This window comes from Cervus elaphus, chromosome 29, assembly GCF_910594005.1.
Source record: "Cervus elaphus chromosome 29, mCerEla1.1, whole genome shotgun sequence".
Classification (NCBI taxonomy): domain Eukaryota; kingdom Metazoa; phylum Chordata; class Mammalia; order Artiodactyla; family Cervidae; genus Cervus; species Cervus elaphus.
Window position 1 is genome coordinate 48,870,301 of NC_057843.1, and position 15,965 is coordinate 48,886,265.

General features: G+C 39.6%; 1 protein-coding gene across 3 annotated transcripts in view; it reads right to left on the reverse strand.

Moving 5' to 3' along the window:
• The window catches only part of TRPM6 (transient receptor potential cation channel subfamily M member 6), a 174,724-nt gene that overhangs the window by 74,296 nt on the left and 84,463 nt on the right, over positions 1–15,965 (reverse strand). For all 3 annotated transcript variants that reach the window (XM_043891277.1, XM_043891278.1, XM_043891276.1), the window contains 7 exons: positions 14,523–14,736; positions 10,847–10,971; positions 8,383–8,554; positions 5,777–5,945; positions 4,380–4,503; positions 1,992–2,064; positions 1,773–1,873 (listed from right to left, as the gene is read on the reverse strand). In XM_043891277.1, the coding sequence (XP_043747212.1) occupies positions 1,773–1,873; positions 1,992–2,064; positions 4,380–4,503; positions 5,777–5,945; positions 8,383–8,554; positions 10,847–10,971; positions 14,523–14,736 (978 nt within the window). The remainder of the gene's footprint in view (positions 1–1,772; positions 1,874–1,991; positions 2,065–4,379; positions 4,504–5,776; positions 5,946–8,382; positions 8,555–10,846; positions 10,972–14,522; positions 14,737–15,965) is intronic.

Genomic DNA, 15,965 nt, shown 5'->3' on the forward strand with positions numbered 1-15,965 from the left:
AAGCACCAGAAACAAAAAGCTACATACAAGGCATGGAAAATTAAACTTCAAGGAATATACCGAAGAAAAGATATAGAAGAGAGGAGGAAAAGATAAGATTAGAGGAGGAGTCCATAGATCTAACTTTTAAATGATAAAATTCCTGAAAGAAAGCAGAGGAAACAGGAGAGGAAGCTCCCCAGAATGGAAACCCGTAAGTGCCAAGTTGAAAGCAAGTGTCCACTGTAATGGATATAAAGTTAAAACAACACACACACATCCTGGTGAAATCTCAGGACATTGAAACACAGGAAGATTTCTTTTTAAGCCCAGAGAAGAAAGAAATGGTCACAAAGGGTCAAAAAACAGAAAGATTTTTTACTTCTCAACAGTCACTGCTGGGTACTAGAAGCTAAGCATTCAAAATTCACTGAGAAAATTAGTCTCATCTTAAACTAAAATATATCCAAACATATGAGGCCTCAGTATTTTTATCTCCCATATTCTCTTTCTCAGAAAAGATCAAATAAAGGAGTAAACCAAGAAAGAACAAAACAGGGGATATAGAAGACAGGTGTTCTAACCAAGGAGGGCATCTCCAAGATGATGAAGAATAACAGCTCAGCACCAGGAGGAGCAGGCAACCAGTCCAGATGGCAGCAGCGAGGGCCACAGACAGAAGGGTTAAGAGGTCTTAAAGTTAATCAGAGGGGCTTCCCTGGCGGGCCAATGGCTAAGACTCCTTGCTCCCAATGCAGGGGGCCCAGATTCAACCCCTGCTCAGGAACTAGATCCCACATGCCACAACTGAGAAACTGCATGCCTCAACTAAAGTTCCCACATGCTGCAACTAAGACCCAGTGCAGCCAAATAAATAAATACAATTTTTTAAAGTTTAAAAAAATAATAACTTGGAGAACTCAAACCAGGGCTCTGTAACAATCTAGAGGGGTGGGAAAGGGTAGGAGGTAGGAGGGAAGTTCAACAGGGAGGGGACATACACACATAATTCATATGTACATGAATTAAGCTAATTCATGTTGATGTACGGAAGAAATGAAACCAATATTGTAAAGCAATTATCCTTCAGTTAAAAATAAATTAAAAAAAACAAAGTTTAATAAAATAAATTATTAAAAGGAATCAGAAAACAACAATATGACTTATTATTTAGAGATATGGAGATTTATAAATGCCAGAGCAGTCCAAAAATTTTCAGTTTTTGGCTCTTGTGGTTTGCAGGGTAAAGAATTGCTGTATTTTTGGTAGCTTTTTAGTACCATTTGACATTTTAAACAATGTGCATTAATTAGTTAAACCCCAATATAACACACCTGTGGTGTGGTCACAGCTATAATTTTTTTAAATGAAATGTTAATAGTGATTAGCATTAGCACTATGGATAATCTTTCTTCTTTCTGTTTTTCTCTGTTTTCACTAATTTCTACTATGAGTACGCATTATATTTGAAGGCAAAAAAATAAGATAAACTTTAAGTTTTAAATAACAGTATAAAAATCTGCCCATTCAAAAAGTGAATAAAAAACCCTTTCATCTGCCTTTCCCCCAACGTCTTTTGTCAACTTCAATTAGGCTGCAGATTCATAGAAAAAACTGTTTCCAAGAAGGCAAAGTAGACAAAAGAAATGTCTTAGTGATCATGTGTACCCAGCATCAGAGATGCCACCTCCCTCCCCGAAACAACCTATCTTTCCTCCAGTTTTCCCTTTGGTCCCTCCCAAACAAACCAACGCACAACACATTTCTTCAAAATAAATTCATTTTCATTATACCTTCCAATGTTGTCCATAAATTAGGATATGTTTCTTGGCAATGTCCATTCTGTCCCAAGCCATTGCCAGATTCAATTGTTCTGATGCTGATAAATTCGTGCCTAGGGTAAAAGAAAGGGATCACATATTCTATTTACAATATCAACATAAAAAGCACAAAGTGCCATGAGTGTGAAAAGAGGGAAGGAAGAACAAGTAGAACCTTATTGAGACACTCACCCTTTAGCAGAGCTGTTAGGATTGCTAAATCAAGGTCCTGTGACTCCTCAGAATCAGCATCAAAGATGGTTATCTGTAATAGTTGAAAAACAGAAACCCATACATTTTGAGAACTAGCAAAGAAATGCTTTCAAAAATTTGCTTTTGCACTAATGAATTAAGTGAAACATTCTTCATTAATGTCAAAAATCACACAGTTTAAAAAATTCTTTTTTTCACTAATAAGAGGGAAAACTTTTCAGTAGGGTAATGCAGTTGTGCACACGCAAGGGGTGAAAAATAACTGAAAAATTCCAAGTATCTCAGAGGAAACATGCATGAAAGAACATTACACCATTAATTTACTATTCATATGCTATAATGGAAACCCAGTGTCAATTCCTCATGTAAAGCAAACTATTCCTCATTTTGAAAGGATACAAAGTGGGAGCCTTCTAGTCACCTAGCTTTAGAAATGAAGGCTTTTGCTTCTCAATGAGAAATGAATATTCAAGGACTTGTCATAAGATAAATGAGGCAGTTGTAACACACCCAGTCAGCAGGTACAATGGATAGCACAGAAAACCTGTACAATGTCAAAGTCTCCACTGTACCCTGGCATGTGACTCATTTTTTTTAACACAAATAAGGACATTTTTATGATTATAATAGGCCTTCTCGTGTTAACGAATGTATCTCAGTCTTTCCAAATGAAAATATATAGTAGAGGAAGCTGTTCAACAGTAAAGAGCCAACAAGACTGGCAAGATCCAGTCTGAGATATGCCACTAACTAGTCAGTCTTGGGTAAATATTATAAAGCCACTGCCTCTTGGGTTCCTCACCCACAAGAAGAGAGGAACTCACTAACTAATCTCTGAGGTCTGATAAAGACAGAAAAACTATGCTTCTACAATTCACACTAAGAGCCTCTCTACCTAACAGCCCCTCCATGTCCATGACTAAAATCAACCCTCAACTGTATAGGAGTTCAGGACCTAATTTCACTCATGTGTAAACCCTTAGCTGCCTCCTCTTGTTTCTTCTTGATTATTACACCACTCCCTGGTTACTCTCCTTGATGACAGGAAGAGGCAAGTATAAGGGAGATCCCTTTAACATGTCCTTTCCTTTACCTACTGACATTGTGGGGAGTATAAAATGTGGTAGATCATACACAAGATTTCAACCCTGAGCCCCAATTTCAGTTCTACTATTTCATAACCGCATGACTCTGGGCGAACAACTTAAAGTCTCTAGTCTTCAGTTCATTATCTCTGAAACTGAAATAAACAATCACTGCCATACTGAACTCACCCATGGGGATATTTCATGTAAAAGAAAAAATTATTGGGAAAAGAGAAACATATATTTAAAGCACACTGCTAACTGTAGACATAGTTGCTGTTTTTGCTATTATTAGGTGAGCTAAAAATCCCAAAGGGCTTTCACATCTGTTTAGCCATGCCTAGTCTAGACTGAACTTGCTTGACTGGTTTTTTAAGGCCAAGTGCTTTAATATTACCAAAGTCTTGTATAATTTGGTCCACCCTTCAAATTCTGGAAAGATCACTGTGAATCATGACATATCTGCATATCTAATGTAACTGTCAGCTATCTATCATCCAAGTCACTCATAAAAAATTTTGATCAAAATGTCCTAAAAGATTAAAATCTCCTGAATCTGTATCATGTTCATAGTCCATAGTTTGTGGCCTCCATCTCCCAACTGAGAGTATATTCTCACATTTGCAGTACCCAGTGTATCCCCAGTGATTCCTGCAGGATATACTGAGGATTCTGAGAAACCGCCATCTAAGCCAGCAACCTTGAGTTTATTTAAGGCAGCAAGCTGTTCTTTACCCTCTGAAAATATTCACATGTACACTATTTAAATATGTACACTATGTAAATATTCACATTTACACTAAATTCAATCACTTTCCTGTAATACTGTTATATTATCTAAGTTCTTTTTCCCAGGTACCATTAGGAATCTGAAGCATGGTTCCAGAGAAGGAGGGAACAAAAAGTCAAGTTAAAAGTCAAGTTCTGTAGCACTATATACAATCAAGTTAGAAATGAAAAAAAATTGTGAAAATAAATGTTACAATTGTTGAACATTCACTAGTGCTCATGCTTAGCAGCTTAGTCATGTCTGATTCTTTGTGACCCCATGGACTGTATGTAGCCCATCAGGCTCCTCCGTCCACAGGATTCTCCAAGCAAGAATACTGGAGTGGGCTGCCATGCACTCCTCCAGGGGATCTTCCCAGCCCAGGGATTGAACCCAAGTCTCCTGTGTCTCCGGCACTGCAGGCAGATTCTTTAGCTCTAAGCCATCAGGGAAGCCCCTTGTTGAACATTAGCACTTTTTAAGTTGGTCAAGTCATCAACTCATCATACTCACAGAATCCCTGTGCACCATACACTCCATCAGAATTTGGAAAAGGTGCTTGGACTGCTTAAGACTAAAGTTGAAGGTGTTCTGCATCATGCAGATGATCTCCTCCTTCACCTGAGGACGCAGGGTCCTGGGAGAGAGAGAAATGGCCGTGACTTGACACAATCAAGAGAGGGAACAAGCCAACAACGTCAGCACAAGTATAACATCACTGTGTCTGTCCACAAAATGGAGGTGTCTGTGGACATTTGTGTCAAGAGACGAATGAATGGGAGGAGGCATGAGGAGAAGGCTGAACATTAAAACAAGGATGGACTCATAGGCCATGCTTCTGCAAAGACAGCACTTGGGGCAGGTTTTTGAGCTGACAGACATCTAAGGGACTGTGAACCTCCAGAAATTATGGGCGTGGTATCCTTAAAGAATCTGACACTTCAAATCGTGTAAGAATCGCTTGTCTAGGGTAACTTTAGGAAAGAAAGAGGTATAACTGAAGAGGAAGAGAGTAGAGGGTGGAAGTGGGGCTGAAAGGGGAGAGAAACTGTAAGGGAAAAGTCATCAGAAAACAGTTATAGCTTAAAGTAAATGACTTTTAAGCAAATGAGTGGGGTCAACATTTCAGTTCCTAGGCCCTGCATTTACTCATGCGGCAGAAATACCGTGCTTTTGAAACTGGAAGAATCACGCTGGGTTTAGGGATGGCTTAAAGGAAAACTCCCATCTTGATTAAAACCTCAACTAAGTACAACATAGGGCTTCCCTGGTGGCTCAGAGGGTAAAGCGTCTGTCTACAATGCGGGAGACCGGAGTTCGATCCCTGGGTCGGGAAGATCCCCTGGAGAAGGAAATGGCAACCCACTCTGGTACTCTTGCCTGGAAAATCTGATGGATGGAGAAGCCTGTAGGCTACAGTCAATGGTAAGCTACAGTCTATGGTAGGCTACAGTCTATGGGGTCACAAAAAGTCAGACTAGACTGAGTGACTTCACTTTCACTTTTCAAGTACAACATATGCTACAAAAATATCAGGATGTCGATTTCTCTAATTTCTGCTATATTTACTAATAGCAATTGAATTCAAAAGTGACCACCATAGTGATCTTCTCCTTCACTCCCCCTGGAAATGCTTTTTCCCTAAGCTCAGACAAGGTTCAAAGTCCTTTTGTAGATGCAAGCCATTCTACAGCTAAAGAAATAGCAACTTGCATCACTGGAGGGCATTTTGGTGTTGCTTTAATAAATACAAAAATCACTGAAAAATGAATTCCAGTCTCAACCCATCCTCCAAGATATCCAGAGAATTCCAGTCCCTATCCTCTAAGGATATCCATCCCACATGAGGGCAGAGCTTAGGAAGAAAAACGAGTCAGCAGAGTTTTAGAAATGAAGACTCCACAACTCACCCTTCATCTGCTAAGTGTTTGTGGGTGAAGGCCAGGAGGTCAGCAGCCCTGCCTGTGCCTTCGCACACCACGACTGGGTCTTTGTCTTTCACAGTCTCCCACACTGAGAGGATGACATTGGGACCACCTTCCACCACCAGCCCCACCACGGGCACGCCTTGTCCAGAGCCTGTTTCAGATGACAAACAGCATCAAATCATCACAAAGGAATGCTATCCGCAATCTGCAATGCCAATTCCCAGACACAAGTCTTTCAATTACCGCGTATATTCCTTACTGGAACTAGCCATTCTCTTCTTTGACTCAGGTTTACTTAGTTCAAGGCCAAGTCAGAAACTTGGACTTCAAATAAAAGTAGCCACAAATATGGTTAGAGTATTTTCTCCAAATTAAAAAGGTATCTAAAAGGCTTTCGGTAATTATAAAATAATAATAAGTAGTAGTCTTAAAGAAATTAACTTTTTATTGTGGAACTTTTCAAACATATGTCAAAGAAAACAGAATGATATAATGGATCCCAATGTATCCATCATTCACCTCAAAAAAATGATCAAGCTGTTGACAATTCAATCAACTGTTAATAGTGGTTATTTCTAAGAGCAGAATGGGATGGGTAAACCTCAAAGACTTTTATATTTCAACATATTCCATTTTTCACTAGCTGACTTTCTTGTCAGACTACATATTGCTTTATTAAAGTAAGGACGACAGAAAGGAAAGAGTGTGGAGTCATTCTTTTTAAAGATATTAAGCAAACAAAAGTTACAGATTGATATGTCCAGTATGATCCTATTTAAAACCCTATTTAAAATTTTAAAACCATATATATAGGTATATATTTTATATATACATATGCACATACCTATATGTACAACATGTTTTTATATTTACATAAATAACCAGAAAACTTTGAGATGATATATATCAAATTATTAATAGTGAAGGGCAGGGAAGATTTTGGGAAATGTTGACTGTTTATAGGCTTCTTGTTTGATTTAACTTTTACATCACACGTGTATTGATATATTTAATATTTAAATCAATTTTATTTTTCCCAAAAGAAGGAAAACTGGCGGGCAACACCGGGCCCACACCTGAGCAATGGAGGACTTCACTCTGGGTTCCATGTTCCGCAGCACCCTCCTCTGGCCAAGCCCTTCCCCTCACAGTGAGGAGTCTACAGGGGCAAGGTTCCAGGGAAGCCTGTGCTCCCTGTCCTACACTGGACTGTACTAGACCCCAAAATTCTTGCTTCCAGGGGCTGCTTGAGCCTCTGCCCCAGGGATGTACTTGTCAAAGCAAGAGGATCTGGGGGGAGTAGAGCTTGGACATATATATTGGGGTGTCTAGGTGACAACGTCTATGTCAGGCCCAGACATTATGAAATTGAGCCAAAGGTAGGAAGAGAAGCAGAGAGTGACCTGTCAACCAGGGACCAAGGTGCTGGTTCTGCTTCACCTCCATGATTTGGCTTTGTACTCCTCAGAATCCAGGACTCTGACCTCAAACCTGGCCTTCCAGCTATATATGCGAAGGTAAAAGGATTAAACATTATTTTTATTATGTTTTTAATCTTGTTATTTGTGTTTGTTAGCTTGATTTAAAACTTTTAAATATTTAAACAAACAGTATGTGGGCTTCCATGTGCAGCTTGTCCTGACTCCAAAAATTATAGCAGTGGGCCTCTTAGCCCATTGTTTTAATATTTTACTTCCTTTCCTTTTCTACATAATTCCACCTCCTTATTACTTTCCCCTTGTCGCTAAAAATCAGACCTAAGATGTGCCAATTGATAGGGATAATCTTCTAGTAACATCATCTCATAAAAAATAAATTCAAATTCTAGGTTTTTATTTGGAAAAGAAAGGGATAGACTTCCATAGCAGAAGGGATATGTTCTTCTGAAATCGTACAGATGAAAAAGTTAACAATGGTTATTTTTGGTAGTAAGATTACAGAGGGCTATGCCTTCCTTCTATGTTTTTTTTCTTTATCTGAATATGAGAGTATATAACACTTTTATCATCAGAAAAAGAAATCAGTAAGGGTATTTTGAAGGAGAGAGGAAAATAATTCTATTTCAGTTAGGTACATCTTTCTTGAAGCAATAACTAATCTCCACAAAAATAAATACATTTATTATTGTTTTCTACAAAAAGAATCTTACTGATGTGACTAATTAAATTTGTTATAAAAGGAAAACAACTGTGAAGTTCTTGCTTATAAATCTCATGAGAGAGCTGCCTCTACTCCTGGCTCCCAGTTTAGGCAAGAATACAACATTATACCTCCAGACGAAAACCTCCTAGGATAGGCATCCCAGGAAAGGGCACGCTTCTCCCAGACTTGGATTATGAAGACATGCAGAGTCACCCAATCCTATGCTTTCCATCCACAGAGACCTACAGCACAGGAACTGACATTGGCCACGTTTCATATGGATGAACCCAAGGATTTCTACGGGCTTTATGAGTCAGCCTTTTTTTTGGATAAATGCTCTCTCTCAATATCAAGGGTTTACCAAGGACTACCAGAAGCCCAGCTGGACCTCTCCGCAGCAGTGCCCCTAGACGGGACCTGTCAGCTGAGTCCCCGTGGGTACTCACAACTGTGTATCTTCTGCAGAGAGAGGTACTTTTCCAGGTTCCTCCTGAGCTTCATCTCATTGCCATACCTCCCCACAGTACCATCATCAGACAGGATGAAGTGGGAGTGCATGCAGTTGAGTGTTGTGAGCTTGCTGAGGGGGTTTCCCAGAGTCTGGTACAGGCACACTACCTGCAAGACAGTGAGAACAGGGGTCAGAGCTCCTTCCTGGTCCGACTGCTCCAAAGGCCTGTTTGTGCACTACAGAGTTCCGGTCCATGCCAGAAAGTACTACTAGCTACTAAGAGCAGTGCCTCTCGGGCTATCTGCAGTGAAGACTCAATCTGAGTTCCTTTACTTTTTATTTTTCTCTGGATGGGTATGCAACGCATGACTAGTCTGCAGCTTGTTCTACATTAGACTCGTGACCCAAGTTCAACGGCACTCGCGCACACAGCAACATGAGGACACTTACCATGTGCTTGGAGCCACAGCACTGTTATATTGCTAAAAATGCTGCCAAATATTTATTTTCAATTTCTCTTCTTACTTTGTCTCAGATCATTCAAAACACAGTTCAAGGATCTGCACTGATACACAGAACGCATCAGTATTCAGAAGCTATGCCTTTAAACAGATCTATTTCAGAATAATATTTGGACACTGATTTATATTTCTAGTATTCCAAATGAAGGAAGACTAAATGGAGATGTATTCACATTCAATATAAATTACCCAGATCCATGGAATTCACCAGGCAAGGATACTAGAGGGGGTTGCCATTCCCTTCTCCAGGAGATCTTCCCAAGCCAGGGATCGAACCTGGGTCTCCTTCATTGCAGGCAGATTCTTTACCATCTGAGCTACTAGTGAAGCCCCTTATTAATATTTACTGATTCTTCTATAAGCTACTCCAATTCTTGTTTGTTTCTAGGGAGGAAAGCACAGTACAGTCATTTGGTATCCATGGGGGGTTAGTTCCGGGACTACTCAGGGATACTACAGTCCACGGATGCTCAGATCTCTCATATAAAGTGGCATAATACAGTCGGCTTTCGTATCCCCTGGATCCGTGGTTGGTTGAATCCTGAGGATCCAGTGTTGGTTGACTCTTCAGATGCAGAATCCACAAACAGGGAGGGGCAACTGTGTTCAGAGTCTAAGAGGCCAAGTTTAAGGCTAGACTCTTCTACTTTTTAATTTTAAATCTGGGTAATACCCACCTCCTTTCTCAGGCTCATTTTCCTCATGTGTAAGTGATACTAATAATTCCTATAGTAGAGGGTTGCTGTGAGGTGTTAAAGGAATAATGGATGTAAAAAGTACCATAAATGTTAAAACATTAGTCTTTAAAAGTTACCTATACAATTCCTAAGCATGACACTGAAGCTAGAAGCCAAAAATGATTGATAGATTTAACATATTTTTTAATATATGGAAAGATTTCATAAATAATACAAATTAAAATCTGGGAAATGCAGCATACATAGTAAACAAAAATGCTAAAATGAATTATAAAAAGGTCTTTCAACATTTTTAACAGTGTGTAAAAGTGTCCAGAAACCACATGAAAAGATGTTGAACCTCATTAGTAATCAGAGAAATGTACTTAAGAACAACTAGGTATTAATTTATACCTATCAGAAAAGCAATGTTTTCTAAAAAGCCAGAATATCTTCTGAAGCCAGGAATGATACAGAAAAATGGGCATCCTCATACCCTGTTGTTAGGAATGGAAATTATTACCATCTTTCTGGAAGGCAATGAGGCACTTTTTTTTTTTTTCAAGATATAGTTGTTTTGTTTTTTTAGTTTTTATTGGAGTACAGTAGCTTTAGAATGTTGGGCTAGTTTCTGCCATACAGCAAGTGAATCAGCTATATACACATATTCCCTCTTCTTTAGCTTGCCTTCCCTTTTAGGTCACTACAGAGCAATGAGTAGAGTTCCCTGTGCTATCCGGCAGTTTCTCACCAGTTATCTATTTTATATATAGTGCATGCTAAGTCACTAAATCTGACTCTTTGTGACACTATGGGCTGTAGCCTGCTAGGCTCCTCTGTTCATAGGGATTCTCCAGGCAAGAATACTGGAGTGGGTTGCCATTTCCTCCTCCAGGGTATCTTCCCAACCCAAGGACTGAACCCCTGTCTGTCTCTTGCATTGATTGGCAGGGAGGTTCTCTATCTCTAGTGCCACCTGGGAAGCCACGGATGAGAGTTGGGAAAGCTATTAGAATTATCCAGGGGATTGGGTTTGAGGCATGAGCAGAGGTCATTTCAGGGTTAGTGCAGGGTTTTGGGCCTAAGCAACTGCAGGGTGAGATTGTCCCTTTCTAAGCCAGGGTAAGAGAGGCGGCATGAAGTCAGGAGTTGGTCTGGGGCATATTACACTCAAGATGTCTACAGGTGTCCAGGTATAAGGCTAAGCTGGCAAGTGGATATATGTTTATTTTCTTTTGCTGTTAAAGAATTATCTACTTACATCTCTTCCAATAAGATCTTTCCGATTCTCAATGACACCCCAAGGAGGGATTCCAACTGTCCAGATTTTTCTCAAGGACTGCGAGGAATGGGCTTTCAGGGCATCCCCAACGTGTTTGGACACGCCTATGAACAACCAGGTTAGAAGTCAAACTTGAACTCACAAATCATACAAAACACTGTGACTGCCAGAAAGAGAATAATAGACAAGTATATGCAAAAGACTGTTACCAGGGAAAGCTGCTGGCACAGAGGAATTACAAACATAATAGTTTCACTGTCCTCAAAATCCTCAGTACTCTGTCTATTCATCCCTCATTCTCCCCAGTCCTTGATAACCACTGATCTTTTTATCATCTCTATAGTTTTGCCTCTTCCAGAATGTCATATAGTTGGAATTATGCACTATGTAGCCTTTTGAGATTGGCTTAACCTTCCTTTTAATCACAAACACTACATTACACCATTTGCTCTTTCTATGTGGAATCTGACTCTGTATGTTATTAGCACAGGAAAAAAAAAAAAAGCAAAACCCCTGCATATTGTATGCATCTGAAGCATAGCACTTAAATCATTTTCTTCTCACTGGTATCCTCCCCTCCAGCCTATCTTTTGCACTTTTCCCAGTCATCTTCTAAAACTGGGGTTCTGGACCACAGAACACACATCAGAACCGACAGAGATTCAGATCCCTAGGTTTGGCACGGATTACCATGGGCTCAAAAAGTCAGACATGACTGAGCAACTTTCACTTTTAAGAATCATCTGGGGTGGTGACCGTTTTCCAGCAGCCCACATGTGATCTTAATACATATTACCTGCTAGGGCTCCATAAAACCTGATCGGACATCTGGGGATGTTATCAAAATGCAGCTTCTTAGCCCACTGATCTGGGGAGCCTGATATCTGGGTTACCATCAAGCTCCTTGGTGATTCTGATGTTACTGGTCCAGGGACCACTTCTTGTGTAGTCAGGCCCTAAGGATCTGTGCTTGAATCAAGTCAGACCCTGGTTATTGTTTAAGGAAGCTCCAAATATATCTCATATCTGTTGTTCATATGAACTATTTCAATAGTTTTCACACTATTATATTTGCATTCCTTAATTGATCCTAACCTAAAATATTAAATTTTAAAAAGGCAGTAAGTAAAGCATGTGACACAGTTAGTTATTCAAAGAAAAAAAACTATGCCCAAATTCACCTTTTCCTGAACTCTATGAACTTCCCCACACACCTTTTTTTATTATTTTTTTTACTGGAAATAAAATAAGTACTACACACTGGACTTAGAACTCTACAACCTTCACTTTCTTTTAAGAATGTGAAACAATAGTACCAGAGGTGACCCATTAGTGACAGGCTCTAAATCCCTTGGTTTTATTTTTTATTTGTTTTTTCAACCACTTGTTTTCTTCATTCCTTTTTAGTCAAAAGAAATTATTTTTTATCTTAGTACCTGTTGCTCACTTCTTAGACGAATGTATAGGCCCTGGCCTCTACCTCATAATCAGGGCTCATCCTGACAGAGCACACACACATGCTACAGGTCCTACAGCCAATAAATGCTACAGAAATTAAGGAACAAAAGTGAGCTAAGATAGAGAATGCCTCCTGGGTATGTTAGCATCTAATGCAGATCCTAAAGGATGGGCAGAACTTAATAGGGAACACTGGCTAGAACATCCCAAGTAGAAATAGAAGTAAAGGGAAGCTGGAAAGCTACAGGAGTGACTTTGTGACTTGTAAAAATAAATATTAATCTGTTAGAGACACAGAGCTCCTTAAAACCCTGGAATTTCCTAAGTGGTGAGACAGATGGTTTTGTTAGGTTAATGAGACAACTTTTGGACCTACCGTTGTGGGTTGGTTTCCAGGATAACCAACCATCCTTGTGATTAGAGGGTTGGAACTTCCAGTCCCACCCCCAACCTCTAGGGAAGGGAAAGGAACTGGATATTGAGTTCAATTATCAATAGCCAGTAATGTAATCAATTATGCCCATATAATGAGCTTTATGGGTTTCCCAGGTGGCTCAGTAGTAAAGAATCTGTCTGCCAATGCAGGAGATGCGGGTTCCACCCCTGGCTTGGGAAGACCCCCTGGAGAAGGAAATGGCAACCCACTCCAGTGTTCTTGCCTGGGAAATCCTATGGACAGAGGAGCCTACAGTTTGCAAGCTACAGACCGTAGCCTACAGCAGGCTACAGTCCATGGGTTTGCAGAAGAGCTGGACATGACTCAGTGACTAAACAGCGAGAACAACAATGAAGCCTCCATAAAAACCAAACAAACACAAACAAAACAAAAAACAGGGTTTGGAGAGCTTCCAAGTGGGTAAACACGTGGACATGGGAGGAAGGCACAGAAGCTCCGTGCCCCTTCCCACGTGTGCCTTGTCCTATGCATCTCTTCTATCTGGCTGTTCCTGAGTTACATCCTTCTATAACAAACTGCTAATCTAATGCGTAAACTGGTTTCCTGTATTCTGTGAACTGCTCTAGTAAATTAATCAAACCCAAGGATCGGGTAGTGGGAAGTGAAAGAAAGTGTGAAAGTGTTAGTCATTCAGTTGTGTCCAACTCTTTGCGACTCCATGGACCATAGCCCACCAGGCTCCTCTGTCTATGGAATTCTCCAGGCAAGAATACTGGAGTGGGTTGCCATTTCCTTCTCCAGGGGAACTCAGGGATAAAACCTGCATCTCCCACGTTGCAGGCAGGCTCTTTACTGTCTGAGCCACCTGATTTGCAGCCAGCCAGTCAGAAGCACAGGTAACAACCTGGACTTGAGGCTGACATCTGAAGTGAGGACGGTCTTGTGGGACTGAGCCCTAAACCTGTGGGATCTGATGCTGTTTCCAGGTAAGTATTGTCAGAACTGAGTTGAATTGTAGGACGTTTCAGCTGGTCACATGGAAACAGGTGTTAGAACTGTGATAGGTTAGTAACAGATTGATAACAGGAGGTGGTGAAGTTACTAATTCTCAACCCCAGCTGCACATTAGACATCCTTTAGAAGTTCCACCCTGAAAAACTCTAATTAATTTGGAGTAGAGCCTGTGCATTGTATTTTTATAATGGCTCCAGATGATTCTGTAACACACATACAGTTCATAAAAACTGATGCAAGAGAGTCGGGCTAGAGGTTCAGGGGCTACTAAATGAAGTTTTTGAATGCCAAATTTCAAGGAATATAAGAGTCAGATACAGATAGTATGTGAAATGGTAGTTATGCAGTTAATTACCTCCTCATCCCCCATACTCTCAATACAATTGTTGCACACATCCTTGCTTTCCAATTCCTGAGAACTTGACCATGGCAAGTTCAGCTCATGTCTCTTTCCACACACTACACACTTGCATGGAGTCCATGTTCTTTATAACCTTACTATATAGTCCAAAGCTCATGAAAAACCATTTTGTTTGGTAAAAGTCTACAAAGTTATATTAAAATAGGAGATTTTGACAATGCTAAAAACATAGTCCAGGAAAGGTCTATGATTCTTCTGGGTTTCTTTTCCAGTTATTGCAGTTTCAGTCTTCCTCCCTCATGCTGCCTATATCTCCTGGGAGCACTGCAGAGCAAAGTTAGGTGCTATACTGCCTGATTCAGTTTTTAAAAGAATTAAAGAAAAAGAAAAAAAACAAAAAAGAGTGAACAGGGACTGTGTCTTACCTGAATTAATGCCTTCAGTTATTATCCATGCTCCTGTCGTCTCTGCAGCTTTGACCAAACCTTGACTGAAGATCTCTTTAAGTTTTGAGGGCATCTTGAAGTTCTGGATACCACCATGGACGGAGATCACCAGCTTTGGCAGTTCCATCTTCCACTCTTTCAACATTAAATGTAATAGATGATCCAACTTTGTGTCATAAGAAGTTCTAATATACTGGAAGATATACATAAACACATACACATAAAATAGTGGAAAAGACATGCCAAGTCACAATAAGCACACAGCAGGGCAACTGAAATGCCAAAACTTAAAAGAAAAGTGCCTGGAATCTCTTTAAAAGTTCATCTTCCTATAACGGAAATATTTACTTTGAAAGGATCCCACACCCCCTTTAAGTTCCTTCTGGGAATTACAAGTCACGGCAGGACGATTTCCTCTGGTTTTCAGGGTTGGTCCATCAATGCTCTTCAGAAGGTCCGAGGTGAGGCAGAAAAATGTCAAACTGGCAAAAATCATTACTCCAGCAAACCCATTTTAAAAAATTGTTTAGAAAAAAGTGAAATGAGGCTTTTCATAAATGTTATGGCTATTTTAATTTACTTGGTCATTTCACATATGTGCATATTTTTTTCATCCACTATTGACAATTACTGTACATTCCTTGAGATGCATATACTTACATATTTGCATAATTTAAATTAAGATCCAGGAGCATGTATATTTATTTCAAATTTTACATTCTAATGATATTATTTATATATACCTATATATATATGTGTGTGTGTGTGTGTGTGTGTATAAATAAAATCTCTCCAAAAACTTTTTTCCCTAAAATATACAGTTTTCACAAAAGGGTCAATGTAACCAAAAAAAACAAAAAAGAGGGAAATCAGACAGTCCCAGAATCATTTGTCATTTTGCCCAAAATTAAAAAGTGTATGACTGGCTTTCTTTTCCCAGCTAATGCAGCCACTTACAGATTGTTAAAATCATACTGAGATGAGTGTGCTCCAACGAACAGCAAGAATAAGTCAGAGTTATAGGATAAGAGCTACAAGAAGCCATGAATCTACAACCACAGGTAGAGATTGCCATAGATATGCAAATAGGAATTATCACATGATCCTCCAGAATGTGATAGTGATTTAAAACAATTGTCTTCACCTTTGAAATTCTTAAAACATAATCCCATTATTTCACAATTAAAATATTAGGAATTCTGAACATGAGGATGGTGCAGCCATCACAGAATGTATTAAATAGTAGAAAGAATCTAAGGGTAACTAGGATTCAATTTACAAGTGAGGAAACGGAGTTACCACGGCTTTATCATTATACAAAGAGCAGGGAAAATACAAGTTGACCTTTGTGCAATGGTTTATGTTGCTCCAAGTAATAAATAAAGGCAGAGAAGCGGCTCTGGGTTAGTTCTCCTTCTATTG